Source organism: Salvelinus alpinus, chromosome 2, assembly GCF_045679555.1.
Source record: "Salvelinus alpinus chromosome 2, SLU_Salpinus.1, whole genome shotgun sequence".
Taxonomy (NCBI): Eukaryota; Metazoa; Chordata; class Actinopteri; order Salmoniformes; family Salmonidae; genus Salvelinus; species Salvelinus alpinus.
Window position 1 is genome coordinate 84,002,212 of NC_092087.1, and position 14,365 is coordinate 84,016,576.

At 44.1% G+C, this 14,365-nt stretch overlaps 3 protein-coding genes across 5 annotated transcripts in view; 1 reads left to right on the top strand and 2 right to left on the bottom strand.

Annotated features, from left to right (window-relative positions):
• The window catches only part of LOC139544641 (voltage-dependent calcium channel gamma-2 subunit-like), a 223,466-nt gene that overhangs the window by 124,651 nt on the left and 84,450 nt on the right, over nt 1-14,365 (bottom strand). The gene's annotated exons all lie outside the window — the stretch shown is intronic.
• LOC139544696 (protein CutA homolog) lies at nt 1,130-3,930 on the top strand. Of its 3 annotated transcripts, none has more exons than XM_071351979.1 (7): nt 1,130-1,389; nt 1,793-1,873; nt 2,142-2,290; nt 2,901-2,960; nt 3,194-3,239; nt 3,442-3,491; nt 3,741-3,930. In XM_071351979.1, exons 2-7 carry the CDS (start codon nt 1,808-1,810, stop codon nt 3,838-3,840), a joined length of 471 nt encoding a protein of 156 aa, XP_071208080.1. In that variant the 5' UTR covers nt 1,130-1,389; nt 1,793-1,807; the 3' UTR covers nt 3,841-3,930. The 3 variants fall into 3 exon arrangements, with proteins under 3 accessions (XP_071208080.1, XP_071208082.1, XP_071208081.1); XM_071351981.1 differs by having other exon boundaries at nt 1,237-1,389; nt 2,090-2,290; XM_071351980.1 differs by lacking the exon at nt 2,901-2,960 and having other exon boundaries at nt 1,263-1,389.
• LOC139544732 (somatostatin receptor type 5-like) lies at nt 7,058-13,989 on the bottom strand. The gene is made up of 3 exons (XM_071351982.1): nt 13,291-13,989; nt 12,368-12,777; nt 7,058-8,793 (listed from the first exon to the last, which is right to left on the bottom strand). The coding sequence occupies exons 1-3, from the start codon at nt 13,583-13,585 to the stop codon at nt 8,035-8,037; spliced, it is 1,464 nt and encodes a 487-aa protein (XP_071208083.1). The 5' UTR covers nt 13,586-13,989; the 3' UTR covers nt 7,058-8,034.

The following is a 14,365-nucleotide window of genomic DNA, read 5'->3' on the forward strand; positions in this document are numbered from 1 at the left end:
TTGGAGGGATGGATTGAGAAGTGGAGGAGGAGTCAGGATAAGTGTGTGTGGGTGGGGGGAACATTCAGTCACATAACTGACTTATAACAGAGTTACATTCATTAGTTGGACCAAAGCATAGTTCTTAGGCTGTAGCAAGAAGGCAAAGCTATTGTGGTGTAGATAGTTCATCACAGCTGCTACCAAAACAGATCTCTTCATCACAGATATATTTTTTATAGTTATAAAATAATAAATCCCAAGTTTCAATGTACATAAGAATGCTTATTAGCTGTTCATGTTTTTGATGTATCATTGGACAAAACATGCCTCTAAGTATACTGTGTATTGAAACTAATCTCTTACTGTAGTTTGACCACAGATAATCTCATAATACAAAGTGACACTCATCAATGTCATGCCTCTGTCTGATGTAGCCTATCTATCACCGACCCACCCATCCCTCCACCCACCCATCTATATCTATATCATATTTAATCTATCGGTATAGGGGTGTTCAAAAATAATATAACTATATTTAAGGGCATTACTGTGCTTTCTAAAAAGTCTAACTTAGGCTACTCAGTCAGTATGCTGTGTTATTTTGCTCAGATACAAGGAGAGGAACTATTTTTATCATTCCCTTGACCTATTTCCATTCAGGGTCCAGAGAATTCGTTTTTATTTTGGAATAAAAATAATTTCAGTGAAAATACTCAAATTTTGTTCTTTACCCAACTATGGATATCTATTTTTTTATTTGTTTTAATTTAACCTTTATTTAACTTGGCAAGTCAGTGAAGAACAAATTCTTATTTACAATGACGGCCTACCCCGGCCAAACCTGGACGACGCTTGGCCAATTATGCGCCGCCCTATGGGACTCCCAATCACGGCCGGGTGTGATGTAGTTAGGAATGTGTGAACTTTCTCTGTGTTACAATAAACTGCAACAAAACAAAAATATGGCGTTAAAACATTTTTTCTTGATGTGATGATTAACCAATAAAAGTCAATAAAATACAACACTGACAAACGTTACAGTGAATTCATTTCTGGTCTTGTCGTGGTGGTGTTGTGTCTTTCATGGATTAAGGTCGCCATCTGCTGGCCAGAGATGACATTGCAGCCATAAACCAATTTAGCATTTATATTCTCTTACATTTATAAGCGAAACGACGTCAATAAAATCCCTACAACTGTCTATGCCACTAGCATTACTACTAATAATACATTTTCCACATAATATTTGAAAACGTAGCATATCGACATAATTCTCGTGTTTCCAGCTCTGCTTTCGCATTTACGACCAATTGGTAAACAGATCCTGCTTTACGGCAGAGCGTTATCTTTGCGTTAGAGAGTGGCAACAGCACACAGTGAGTGCATCGAAGCTGCGACTGTCTGAAGGTAATTGTTGCGAACAGTTTGAGATGATGTAGCATATGAATGTATTTGCTTTTCCGATATTGAAGAGCCTTTGCATGACATTATTGTACATTTCCTATCGGAGGATTCTTTCGTTTCGGACCATTTTGCAAAAGTCCTGGCCTGCATTTGCACGTGTCAAGTTACAGCGATTTGAGAACACACAGTAGTCACCCAATTATCCTAGCTAGCTAGCTTCGTACTGAATGCTGTGTTTTTAGCTAGTGCTAGTCCATAAACCGAAGTGTACTTTTCACTATTTGGACGTTTGCCCATGGCAGAACTTGTGTTGTTACTTGTCATGCTATGAACTCTTTGGACGTCATCTCTCCCGGCCTGCCATGTATGATTGCTAATGCATGTATGTCACTTGCCCCTGCTGCAGAGTGCTACTTAGGCAATGCGCTTTGGACTGCCTGCTACAGAAGGATTGCAGGCTGGTGGACCTCTGAGGGCATTCTTTGGGGTGAGTATGTTCCCCAAATCACAAGTAGTCAAGTAGAAGAGACATATTCAAGAAGTTGCTTAGCCGTCCTAATCCAGTTCGTATATGCTTGTTGTCTTGTCAAATGAAACATACAGTTTAGCCAAATGTAACCTAGTTCTAGCCATTGTAATATGCAGAAACAGTCAAGTGGGGGATTTTATTTACTGTATTTCTCATGAAATATTTCCACCATAGGAGAAGAACTTACAGACAACATTCTAACGGCTGTTTCCATGGCGACCCCTAGATTGCGTTGCTTAGTGTGTTGATGCTCACGCTGCTGAGGACTGTGGGATTGAGAGCGTTCTCCATGGCGTCCGAGACCTACATGTCGGGCACACACTCCGCTGCCTTTGTCACCTGCCCCAACGAACAGGTGGCCAAAGATCTGGCCAGGTAACGGATAGACACAGACATACACAAACATTCTAATCTGCTATGTTTAATTGGGAATCATGTCAGATGTCACCTCTGTATGACATTTCTATCGGCAATGTTCAGAAAGTTGTGTAATAGTATAGCTTCCGTCCCTCTCCTCGCCCCTTCCTGGGCTCGAACCAGGGACCCTCTGCACACATCGACAACAGTCACCCTCAAAGCATCGTTACCCATCGCTCCACAAAAGCCACGGCCCTTGCAGAGCAAGGGGAACAACTACTTCAAGGTCTCAGAGCGAGTGACGTCACTGATTGAAACGCTATTAGCGCGCACCACCGCTAACTAGCTAGCCATTTCACATCGGTTACAGTTGCACTCTCCTGAATGCGACGTTGATTCACACTATAGGGCCAAGTTGAGCTGAACTGAGCAGAACTGGTTACACATCCACCAGGGCTGCTTGAACCGTGTTGGAAAGGACCATGTCAAAAGAAAATATCAGAGCCGGTATGGTTTGCGTCGGCCCTGTAGTCTGAATCATGTATTTGTTTACCATATTGTGCTGGATGCAGTTAGTCCATCCAGTCTGATTGGTTGTTGTCATTGTCTCTTCCCCCCCACCTGACAGAGGCATCGTTGAGAAGAAGCTGGCTGCTTGTGTCAACATCGTCCCCAAAATCACATCTGTGTAAGTGTGGACCTTGACGGATCAGAGATTAGAAACTGGGCGGTTCAAGCCCTGAATGCTGATTGGCTGACCGCCGTGCTATATCAGATCGTACACCATGGGTGTGACAAAACATTTATTTTTACTGCTGTAATCACGGCATCACGGCTAAGGGCTGTATCCAGGCACTCCACCACACATATGAAGGGAATGGAAGGGTTAGTGATTGGCAACATGTCTCTGTTTCTTGTCAGATATGAATGGCAGGGGAAGATCCAGGAGGATAGTGAAGTTTTGCTGGTGAGCATTCACACCTCTTTTTATTCCTGGTTCGACGTGGACCTACAGTGTCTGTATATGCTGCCCTGCAAGTCCATGACCAAACATATAGGCCTAATGGAATGGCTAGTACTCTTATTGTACATTGAATGACGACTATATATGCTTGGTTTATCTGAGCGTGGTGTAGCCAAAGTTCTAACTAGTTTCTTCCTGCTTCTAGATGATAAAGACCAGAAGCTCTAAGGTTGCGTCTCTGGCAGAATATGTTAGGTAAGCATTGTGTGTGTACATGCGTGCGTTCTAGTATTTCCCTCAGTTATAGGGATGATATGTAGTCTACATACCAAATCAGGCAGTGGGGTGTTTAATCAGTCCTTTCCCAGAATTACCATTGACATTTATCAGTGACTCATAGCAGGGGTGTACTGTGTGTGTGTGTGTGTGTGTGTGTGTATGTGTGTGTGTGCACATACATGCATTTGTCTATCTGTGTGTGATGCTGTGTTTGTTTGCTAACAGGTCCAATCACCCGTATGAAGTAGCAGAGGTCATCAGCCTACCCATAGAGCAGGGCAACCCACCCTACCTCAAGTGGCTCGGTGACGTTGTACCAGAATGATGGATGGATGGAGAGAGGAAGGGATAGGTGGATGGACAGAGGGAGGCTGCGAGAAATGTTTTTGGAATAATAAAATCTGCAGAAATGTGACTAAAACGTATTTTTACTGTTTCAGTGTTGTCCTGGCTTTGACCAATAGAGGGATGCAGTGATCGAAGACTCTACTGCGGAGATTCAATCTACAGTCAGGTCCAAAATTATTGGCACCCTTGATAAAGATGAGAAAAAAAGGCTGTATAAATAAATACTAGTACTGAGCGTTATTGATAAATTATTTTTTTAAATTATATTTTAAGCTAATAAAAAGATGGGAGTCAAAATTATTGTTTTCAATACCTTTCAAAACCACACCTTGTGAGGATAACAGCACAGAGCCTTTTTGTAAAAAAAATTACGAGATTGGAGAACACGTTGGAGGGACCGTACACCGTTCCTCCATACAGAGGCTTTAAAGATCCTTGGTATCATATGTCTGCTCTTAAGGACCACTCTTATGGGGTTATTTTCAGTTTACGTGTCTTTTTTTCAAAGCAACACCCACCACTGGTGTGTGTGACCAAAGAGCTCTATTTTTATGTCATCCAACAAATGTAAACGCTATTGGCACATGGATTGGATCTGATGCTTTATCCCCGTAAGGTGAGATATTGAAAACAGGGGCGCTAATCATTTTAATCCCCTATCTTTTTGCAAGAAAAATATTACTTCTCAAAATTTCTTTCTCTGAGCAATTGTATTAGTATAAAATAACAAAATAACTGAGCATATAATACAGCTCAGTATTTGAATTATTTCATTTATACATTTTTGCTCATCTTTATCAAGGGTGCCAGTGATTTTCGACCTGACTGTATTTCCCTACGTTACTGCCTCAGGCTTGTCATAGATCAGGGGTGTCAAACTCATTTCCCCAGCGGGCCGCATTCTGTCTTCACCCCATTTGTCCGGATCCGTCTCGTGGACCTTAAGTTTGACACGTCATACATTATCTGATTGCTTCTCCACAATCAATACTGATGTTAATTTAAAGCACTGACAAACTGTTCCCTTAACACTCATCAATATTGTTGGAAAGTGACAGAAGGGTTGTCCCTCTGTGATCAGAATATCTGATTGCTCTGATAAACGTATCTCTTCCCTACTGTAGTGTTGGACGTCAACTGAGACCAATGGTATACCAGTGACTTGGAACAAATACAAAAATTACATTATAAGACATTTATTTTTTTCTTCAAACTTCACATTCAATTTGAGGCTTTGTAGTCATCAGCATACACAGTACACAGACACTATCTAAACATAGAAATACCATTTACATAGCCTGGTCCCAGATCAGTTTGTGCTCTTGCCAACTCCATTGCTGTTATTGTCAACCCTAACATGTTTGGCATGACAATGAGTGACAAGGAGTTGGCATGATGGAACAAACAGACTGGCACTAAGGCTACCATGTACACACTATCAGAAACAGTTGAGATGTTCATCAGAGCAGGAGCTGGGTTCCATCCACACACTCTGGCTGACCAAAGCACTGGCCTGGTCCCAGATCTGTTAGTGCAGTCAACTCCTTGTGGTTGTCAACATGTTTGGCATGACAAGGAGTGGTATGAATGCACAAACAGACTAGTAATCAGGCTACCAAAGCACCACAGCGGGTGAGACATAAGCTTAGACATAAGATCGTTAGAAAGGTATTGATCATTCATTTAAGGTGTGTGACTTTTCCAAACATCTCTCCATACATCTCTTCTAATGCAGTGGTTCTCAAACCTCGGAGTATCCCAGACGTTCCATGTATTTGATCTATTCCAGAGCTAGCACACCTGATTCAACTTGTCAACTAATTACATGATCATTCATTTAAAGTATGACGAGCACTTTTCCCAATCTTCTAACTTGTTAACTTCTAGCCGTGTAGACATAAAGTGAGTGTACAAAACATTAGGAACACCTGCTCTTTCCATGCCATAATCCAGGTGAAAGCACAGGAGGTTGGTGGCATCTTAATTGGGGAGAACGGACTCATGCTAACGGCTGGAGTGGAATGGTATCAAATACATCAAACATGGTTTCCATGTGTTTGATACCATTTTATTCGCTCCATTACAGCCATTATTATGAGCCGTCCTCCCCTCAGCAGCCTCCACTGGGTGAAAGCTATGATCCCTTATTGATGTCACTTGTCAGTGTAGATGAAGGGGAGGAGACAGTTAAAGAAGGATTTTCAAGCCTTGAGACAATTGAGAGATGGATTGTGTACGTGTGCCATTCAGAGGATGAATGGGCAAGACAAAAGACAGGAGTGCCTTTGAACGGGGTATGGTAGTAGGTGTCAGGTGCTCCGGTTCCAGTGTGTCAAGAACTGCAACACTGCTGGGTTTTTCAAGCTTAACAGTTTCCTGTGTGTATCAAGAATGGTCCACCACCCAAAGGACATCCAGCCAACTTGACACAACTGTGGGAAGCATTGGAGTCAACATGGGCCAGCATCCCTGTGGAACGCTTTGAGACCTTGTAGAGTCCATGCCGCTGACGAATTGAGGCTCGGAAAACAACATGATAAAACATCCAGGCTACAGCTACAAAACAATTATGTTCAGATACAAAGTGAACTTAAAGGCCACATTTGATCAATTCTCTTATTGAATATGGCACTATGTACTGCCTACATACAGTACATACAAAGAAATACTGTATAGCTCTGCTCCGTAGAAAAACAGCTTTGTTCCTATGCAACTACCCAGAAACATATTATCTCAATCTAAATATCTACAAATATGGCTCTGCAAATATCTATCATTAGTTCCCAGGGCCGACCGCTTTCTAATGGTTCAGCTGCTTCACTCACATACACAGCATCTGTCTGAAAGGTCAAATCACTAACATTCCCCCCAAACAAAATAGCATTCCACAACAATGTCCACCACAACGTCGCTCAGAAGATATTCAGCTGGATGCCAATCAAATTAACCGAAGGTCGATATCAGAGTGCGCACAGCTCTTTGATATACCATCCGCCATAATTTAATCGACTCAACTCCTGTCATCATGAATATGTATGAGTGTTAATCGTGCAGGTGCGTTTAGGTGACGTTATTCACTTTAATGATTCCGTTCATTCTGATAGATGAAACGTTCCACCAGGGACGCGGTGAGATGGCAATAGAATGGAGCTAGATGCTTTTTGTTTGCTTTCGCTTTCAACCCAAGGACACTAATTTGCACTTGTATTGTAAAGCCTCAGACAGAGGCAGTATGAACTCTCATTGAAATAGCTTCTATGACATTTAGAATAACTGTTAAATGAGGCTGTTCTTGGATGAAAGGGAACAGTTCGTTCCCTGCGATTTTAGTGGTATCATGAGACTTTTATACTTTGTCTGAAGGCCAAAGTATAAACGTTTCATTTATACTGTTGAAAAAATACTGCATTAAGAAACTGTAACATAGATACATCATTTAAATACTGACAATATAGTTTGTGTTTTTCTCCTTGTGTGCATCTCTGAATAGCCTATTCAAAACTGTATTATGATTCTTAAACATTTCTGTACATATTTACATTGCGCACTCAGCGTAATACTGAAATGTGTTCTGTAAAGATTTGCAAATTCTCAGTCTAATAAAATAACTGATCATCAATTTTTGGCCAAAAAGCTTGGAATTTGAGGCAAGGCAGTTGGTATCATTGTAAGTTCACAGTTGATACTCAAAAGTGTCAATTTAAATGATTCATTTGCGAACTCGAGGGGTAGCCCTAACTGGGGTTTGAACCCAGGTCCAGTGACTGTCAAGCCAACACCTTAATTGTTACCCCAAGAGCTCCAAACCTCTTAACAAGGTTGCTAAGTGTTGGGTTAATATCGCTACAATACATTCATTCAATCCATATGTCTCTGTTCCAATCGACACAGTAGCTCACTACTTAGAATGAGTCACTGTACCGGACATGCAATCTAGCTCCTGGGTAAAGTTACCCCTAGGTACAGATCTAGGATCAGCTTCCCCTCCCCCAATCCTTAACCATGAGTGGGGAAAATGCAAAACTGACCTAAGATCAGCATCTCTAGATGCAGCTTCACCCTCATTCTATACACTGTACAGTGTCCATATTAGGACAGCCTCAGTCTCAGCAAGACTTGTCCGTATCAGTGGTATACTAGTATGGACATTGGGAAAAAGCTTATTTATGAGTTACAGGTAGCTGATCTCTAGCTTGGTGCTCTTCTCCACTGTCTCCTCTGGAGGTGACCTGTTACTTTCACTCTTTGATCCATTGGCAAGAGTGGAGACAGCGACAGTAGGCCCCAATTCTAAGCCGGGGCCTTTCCCAGCCACCTCCCCAGCTTTAGCCCTCTGCCCCAGGGGTACTGTCTCCACCTTTCCTCCCGGTGTGAACAAGATCCTGGAGCTCTCAACTTGTCCTCCTCCGTTCCCGTTCTGTGCAATCCTGCAGTTCTCTCTCATCTGAGTGGCGTCTTCTCTTCTCTCCATCTCTATCCCGTCCTCCTCTACCTCATCCTCCTCCTCTTCTTCCTCCCCTCCTTCATGAGACTTGGTGACCCCCAGGCCATCTCGCGGCTCATGCGCAATTCCCCTCCAGAGCTCTGCAGGGCGCTGCAGCTCGGTGGCTGCCGCCCTCTCGTGGTTCTCCACCCTCCTCGAAGAACGACAAAGAGCCTTCCGGAACCCTCTCTTAAAATTATCGGACAGGAATCCGTAAATTATTGGGTTAGCGCAGCTATTAGCGTACGATAGGACCACCACAAAGTAGTACAGCCCCCGGAATTCGCCCGGTAACAGGATTAGCAGGTTAACGATGTTGAGGACGTAGAATGGGAGCCAGCACAACACGAACACTGCTACCACGACAACCACCATGCGGGTGATCTTGCGTTCGGACTTCCTGCGTCGGGAGGAGGTGGACCGGGCCCGTTTCCCTGCGTTGCGCACCTTCGAATCAAAACAAAACAATTCAACTTTATTGGCAGTTAAAACATCTCAACACACTTTACAATTAAATACAATATTAAGGTTAACTCAACAATATAAAAAATGTAGGGTAGGCCACTTGTAGGGTAGACCACTTTAGGGTAGGCCACTGTAGAGTAGGCCACTTTAGGGTAGGCCACTGTAGGGTAGGCCACTGTAGGGTAGGCCACTTTAGGGTAGGACACTCCACCCCCTTCCCAGAGATCCACTCCCAGGCTGCTCCACCCCCTCCCCAGAGACCCACTCCCAGGCTGCTCCACCCCTTCCCCAGAGACCCACTCCCAGGCCGCTCCACCCCCTCCCCAGAGACCCACTCCCAGGCTGCACCACCCCCTCCCCAGAGACCCACTCCCAGGCCGCTCCACTCCCTCCCCAGGAAACAGTGGAGGCTGCCGAGGGGAGGACGGCTCATAATAATGACTGGAATGGTATCAAACACATGGACTCCATTCTAAGCATTATTATGAACCGTCCTCCCCTCAGCAGCCTCCACTGACAGAGACCCACTCCCAGTGTGTCCTCCCCTCAGCAGCCTCCACTGACAGAGACCCACTCCCAGTGTGTCCTCCCCTCAGCAGCCTCCACTGACAGAGACCCACTCCCAGTGTGTCCTCCCCTCAGCAGCCTCCACTGACAGAGACCCACTCCCAGTGTGTCCTCCCCTCTGGCTCCTGACCCAGACATTAAAGATGTTGAAACATTTCTGTTTGTTGTCAGATGTAACAGGTCAGATGTTACAGGTCAGATGTTACAGGTCAGATGTAACAGGTCAGATGTTACAGGTCAGATGTTACAGGTCAGATGTTACAGGTCAGATGTAACAGGTCAGATGTTACAGGTCGGATGTAACAGGTCAGATGTTACAGTTCAGATGTTACAGGTCAGATGTAACAGGTCAGATGTAACAGGTCAGATGTAACAGGTCAGATGTAACAGGTCAGATGTTACAGGTCAGATGTAACAGGTCAGATGTAACAGGTCAGATGTAACAGGTCAGATGTTACAGGTCAGATGTTACAGGTCAGATGTAACAGGTCAGATGTAACAGGTCAGATGTAACAGGTCAGATGTAACAGGTCAGATGTAACAGGTCAGATGTTACAGGTCAGATGTTACAGGTCAGATGTAACAGGTCAGATGTAACAGGTCAGATGTTACAGGTCAGATGTAACAGGTCAGATGTAACAGGTCAGATGTTACAGGTCAGATGTAACAGGTCAGATGTTACAGGTCAGATGTATCAGGTCAGATGTAACAGGTCAGATGTAACAGGTCAGATGTTACAGGTCAGATGTTACAGGTCAGATGTATCAGGTCAGATGTAACAGGTCAGAGGTAACAGGTCAGATGTTACAGGTCAGAAGTAACAGGTCAGATGTTACAGGTCAGAAGTAACAGGTCAGATGTAACAGGTCAGAGGTAACAGGTCAGATGTAACAGGTCAGATGTAACAGGTCAGAGGTAACAGGTCAGATGTTACAGGTCAGATGTTACAAGTCAGATGTTACAGGTCAGATGTTACAGGTCAGATGTATCAGGTCAGATGTAACAGGTCAGATGTAACAGGTCAGATGTTACAGGTCAGATGTAACAGGTCAGATGTAACAGGTCAGATGTTACAGGTCAGATGTAACAGGTCAGATGTTACAGGTCAGATGTAACAGGTCAGATGTAACAGGTCAGATGTAACAGGTCAGATGTTACAGGTCAGATGTTACAGGTCAGATGTATCAGGTCAGATGTAACAGGTCAGAAGTAACAGGTCAGATGTTACAGGTCAGATGTAACAGGTCAGATGTAACAGGTCAGATGTTACAGGTCAGATGTTACAGGTCAGATGTATCAGGTCAGATGTAACAGGTCAGAAGTAACAGGTCAGATGTTACAGGTCAGAAGTAACAGGTCAGATGTTACAGGTCAGAAGTAACAGGTCAGATGTAACAGGTCAGAGGTAACAGGTCAGATGTAACAGGTCAGATGTAACAGGTCAGATGTTACAGGTCAGATGTTACAGGTCAGATGTTACAGGTCAGATGTATCAGGTCAGATGTTACAGGTCAGAAGTAACAGGTCAGATGTAACAGGTCAGAGGTAACAGGTCAGATGTAACAGGTCAGAGGTAACAGGTCAGAGGTAACAGGTCAGATGTTACAGGTCAGATGTTACAGGTCAGATGTTACAGGTCAGATGTAACAGGTCAGATGTTACAGGTCAGATGTTACAGGTCAGATGTTACAGGTCAGATGTTACAGGTCAGATGTATCAGGTCAGATGTAACAGGTCAGAAGTAACAGGTCAGATGTTACAGGTCAGAAGTAACAGGTCAGATGTAACAGGTCAGAGGTAACAGGTCAGATGTAACAGGTCAGATGTTACAGGTCAGATGTTACAGGTCAGATGTTACAGGTCAGATGTTACAGGTCAGATGTATCAGGTCAGATGTTACAGGTCAGATGTAACAGGTCAGATGTAACAGGTCAGATGTTACAGGTCAGATGTTACAGGTCAGATGTAACAGGTCAGATGTAACAGGTCAGATGTTACAGGTCAGATGTAACAGGTCAGATGTTACAGGTCAGATGTTACAGGTCAGATGTAACAGGTCAGATGTAACAGGTCAGATGTTACAGGTCAGATGTTACAGGTCAGATGTTACAGGTCAGATGTAACAGGTCAGATGTAACAGGTCAGAAGTAACAGGTCAGATGTTACAGGTCAGAAGTAACAGGTCAGATGTTACAGGTCAGAAGTAACAGGTCAGATGTAACAGGTCAGAGGTAACAGGTCAGATGTAACAGGTCAGATGTAACAGGTCAGAGGTAACAGGTCAGAGGTAACAGGTCAGAGGTTACAGGTCAGAAGTAACAGGTCAGATGTATCAGGTCAGATGTTACAGGTCAGAAGTAACAGGTCAGATGTAACAGGTCAGAGGTAACAGGTCAGATGTAACAGGTCAGAGGTAACAGGTCAGATGTTACAGGTCAGATGTTACAGGTCAGATGTTACAGGTCAGATGTAACAGGTCAGATGTTACAGGTCAGATGTTACAGGTCAGATGTTACAGGTCAGATGTTACAGGTCAGATGTAACAGGTCAGATGTTACAGGTCAGATGTAACAGGTCAGATGTTACAGGTCAGATGTTACAGGTCAGATGTTACAGGTCAGAAGTAACAGGTCAGATGTTACAGGTCAGATGTTACAGGTCAGGGCCAGAGTAGAGAACCGCACAAGGAAGGGTTCCCTGGAAGAGGGCAAAGCAGTCCCGCCCCTCAAAACAAATGTTCCTCACAATGTATGTCTGATTTAAGGGAAGTATAAATAAATCACTGGTAATATGAGACAAAGACATCAGAACACATTTATTTCATGTAACAACGGAGGTGTAGCAACACCTGGGTCTATGTTACCAATCAACAAGGATGTTTCCTCCCAAAGGACATACTGGTTCAGTCTAAGTATAACAGACAGGCCTCCCAAGTAGTGTAAAATAGCTATTTTTTCCCTTAAGTCCGGCAGTAGTCCTACATTCTGACCTTGATCACAATGAGCAGGTAGCAGAGACAGATGACGAGTAGCGGTCCGAAGAACCCGACGGCACACGTGTACACGATGAACGACGCCTTCCAGACCTCGGCTGGCTCAGGCCACACTATACTACAGTTCCCATCATCCTCCAGTACGTCCGCGAACACCACCACGGGCAGCACCACCACAAACGACACCGCCCACACCGTCGCGTTCACCGCCTTGGCCACGTGCGGTCGCCTCCACCACGACGACCGTATGGGATGGACCACTGCGAGGTAGCGGTCGATGGACATGACCGTGAGACAGAAGATGGCGGTGAACTGGTTGATGGCGTCCACAGTCATGACCACACGGCACATGAGAGAACCAAACGGCCAGGAGAGCAGAGCGTTCTGGACCGCCAAGAAGGGGAGGCCTAGGGGAAGTCAAATCAAATCTAACTATGTTGACAGTGCAATTAGTCACTTCGCCCCCACCTACATGTACAGATTACCTCAACTAGCCTGTACCCCTGCACACTGACTGAACCGGTGCCCCCTGTATATAGCCTCGCTATTGGTATTCTTGTTGTGTTACTTTTTAATATTACTTTTTATTTTATCCTACTTGTTAAATATTTTCTTCTTCTTGAACTGCACTGTTGGTTAAGGGCTTGTAAGTATGCATTTCACAGTAAAGTCTACACTTGTTGTATTCGGCATATGTGGCAAATAAAGTTTGATTTGATTTGATTTGAATGAAAAACTATTAAAACCGCACACTTACATTGCATTTGAAGTGCATTTAAAACTGCAACACATTTACAGTAAAATGATCAAATGAAAGAATTACCGTAACATAATCAAATTAAAGAAATACAGTAAAAATAACAGAGTTGAATAAACACCTTGAAAAAAAACAATTAAACCACTTGTAAAAAAACACTGACCTAGCATGAATAGCTCATCAGCGATGGCCAGGTTGAGTATATAGATGTTAGTGACCGACTCCGTCCTCACATAGTGTAAAACAATGTAGATGACCAATGTGTTGCCCACCAGGCCGATCACACAGACTGCTACATAGATGAGAGGGATAAGGACCCCTGCTATAGTGAGTTGGAAACCCCCCACGCCTCCGCCGCCAGGGTTGGTCCAGTTTTGGTAGGATCCATTGAAGAAAGGGTCGGGGGTGAGGAGGAGGAGAGGGGAGGGGGGGAAGGTGAAGGTGTTGGGCTCAGGCATTGAGGGGGCGGCTGTGAGGAGGTAGATGGCCGGGGGCACTTGGACAAGCTCAGTGGAGGTCAGAGGTGATGATATGTTGTTGGTTGTGGTAGATGGCCGGGGGCACTTGGACAAGCTCAGTGGAGGTCAGAGGTGATGATATGTTGTTTGTTGTGGTAGATGGCCGGGGGCACTTGGACAAGCTCAGTGGAGGTCAGAGGTGATGATATGTTGTTGGTTGTGGTAGATGGCCGGGGGCACTTGGACAAGCTCAGTGGAGGTCAGAGGTGATGATATGTTGTTGGTTGTGGTAGATGGCCGGGGGCACTTGGACAAGCTCAGTGGAGGTCAGAGGTGATGATATGTTGTTGGTTGTGGTATATGGGTGGGTAGGTTGAGGTTGACTTCAGTGCGTAGCAGCTGGACCTGTCTGGGAGACAGCAAGAGAAGTAAGTGTGTGAGAGAAAAGATACTGATATCTTTATGCATTCTCAAAACAACAACGCTATTCTGTTAAAGCATCCAAGACACTACAGGACATGAGCAACAATCAAAGAAAATAACCCACTAATATTTTGATTTCATTTTTTTCTCCAAAATTCATTTTTCTCCATTTTGTTTTTCTAGGTGTCAATTTTTCTCCAGTTTTCCAGGTTTTCCCTCTCAAAGTCACACTTTTTTTTATATAGAAAAGTCCACAACAATGCTTAAACCACATCAGCAGACCACTTTTGAGGTCTTGATTTTTGTAAATTGTTGTAAATTATTTTTGGGTGTAGTTACCCTTTAATTCCAGTGGGC

Excerpts from the sequence above, each read along its gene's own strand:
- LOC139544732 (XM_071351982.1), bottom strand. The coding sequence starts at position 13,585 with ATGCCTGAGCCCAACACCTTCACCTTCCCCCCCTCCCCTCTCCTCCTC. Across the intron at positions 12,778-13,290 it reads TGATGAGCTATTCATGCTAG|GCCTCCCCTTCTTGGCGGTC; the intron begins GTCAGTGTTTTT and ends GACTTCCCCTAG. Across the intron at positions 8,794-12,367 it reads ACCTGCTCATTGTGATCAAG|GTGCGCAACGCAGGGAAACG; the intron begins GTCAGAATGTAG and ends TTTGATTCGAAG.
- LOC139544696 (XM_071351979.1), top strand. The coding sequence starts at position 1,808 with ATGCGCTTTGGACTGCCTGCTACAGAAGGATTGCAGGCTGGTGGACCT. Across the intron at positions 2,961-3,193 it reads GTCCCCAAAATCACATCTGT|ATATGAATGGCAGGGGAAGA; the intron begins GTAAGTGTGGAC and ends GTTTCTTGTCAG. Across the intron at positions 3,492-3,740 it reads TCTCTGGCAGAATATGTTAG|GTCCAATCACCCGTATGAAG; the intron begins GTAAGCATTGTG and ends GTTTGCTAACAG.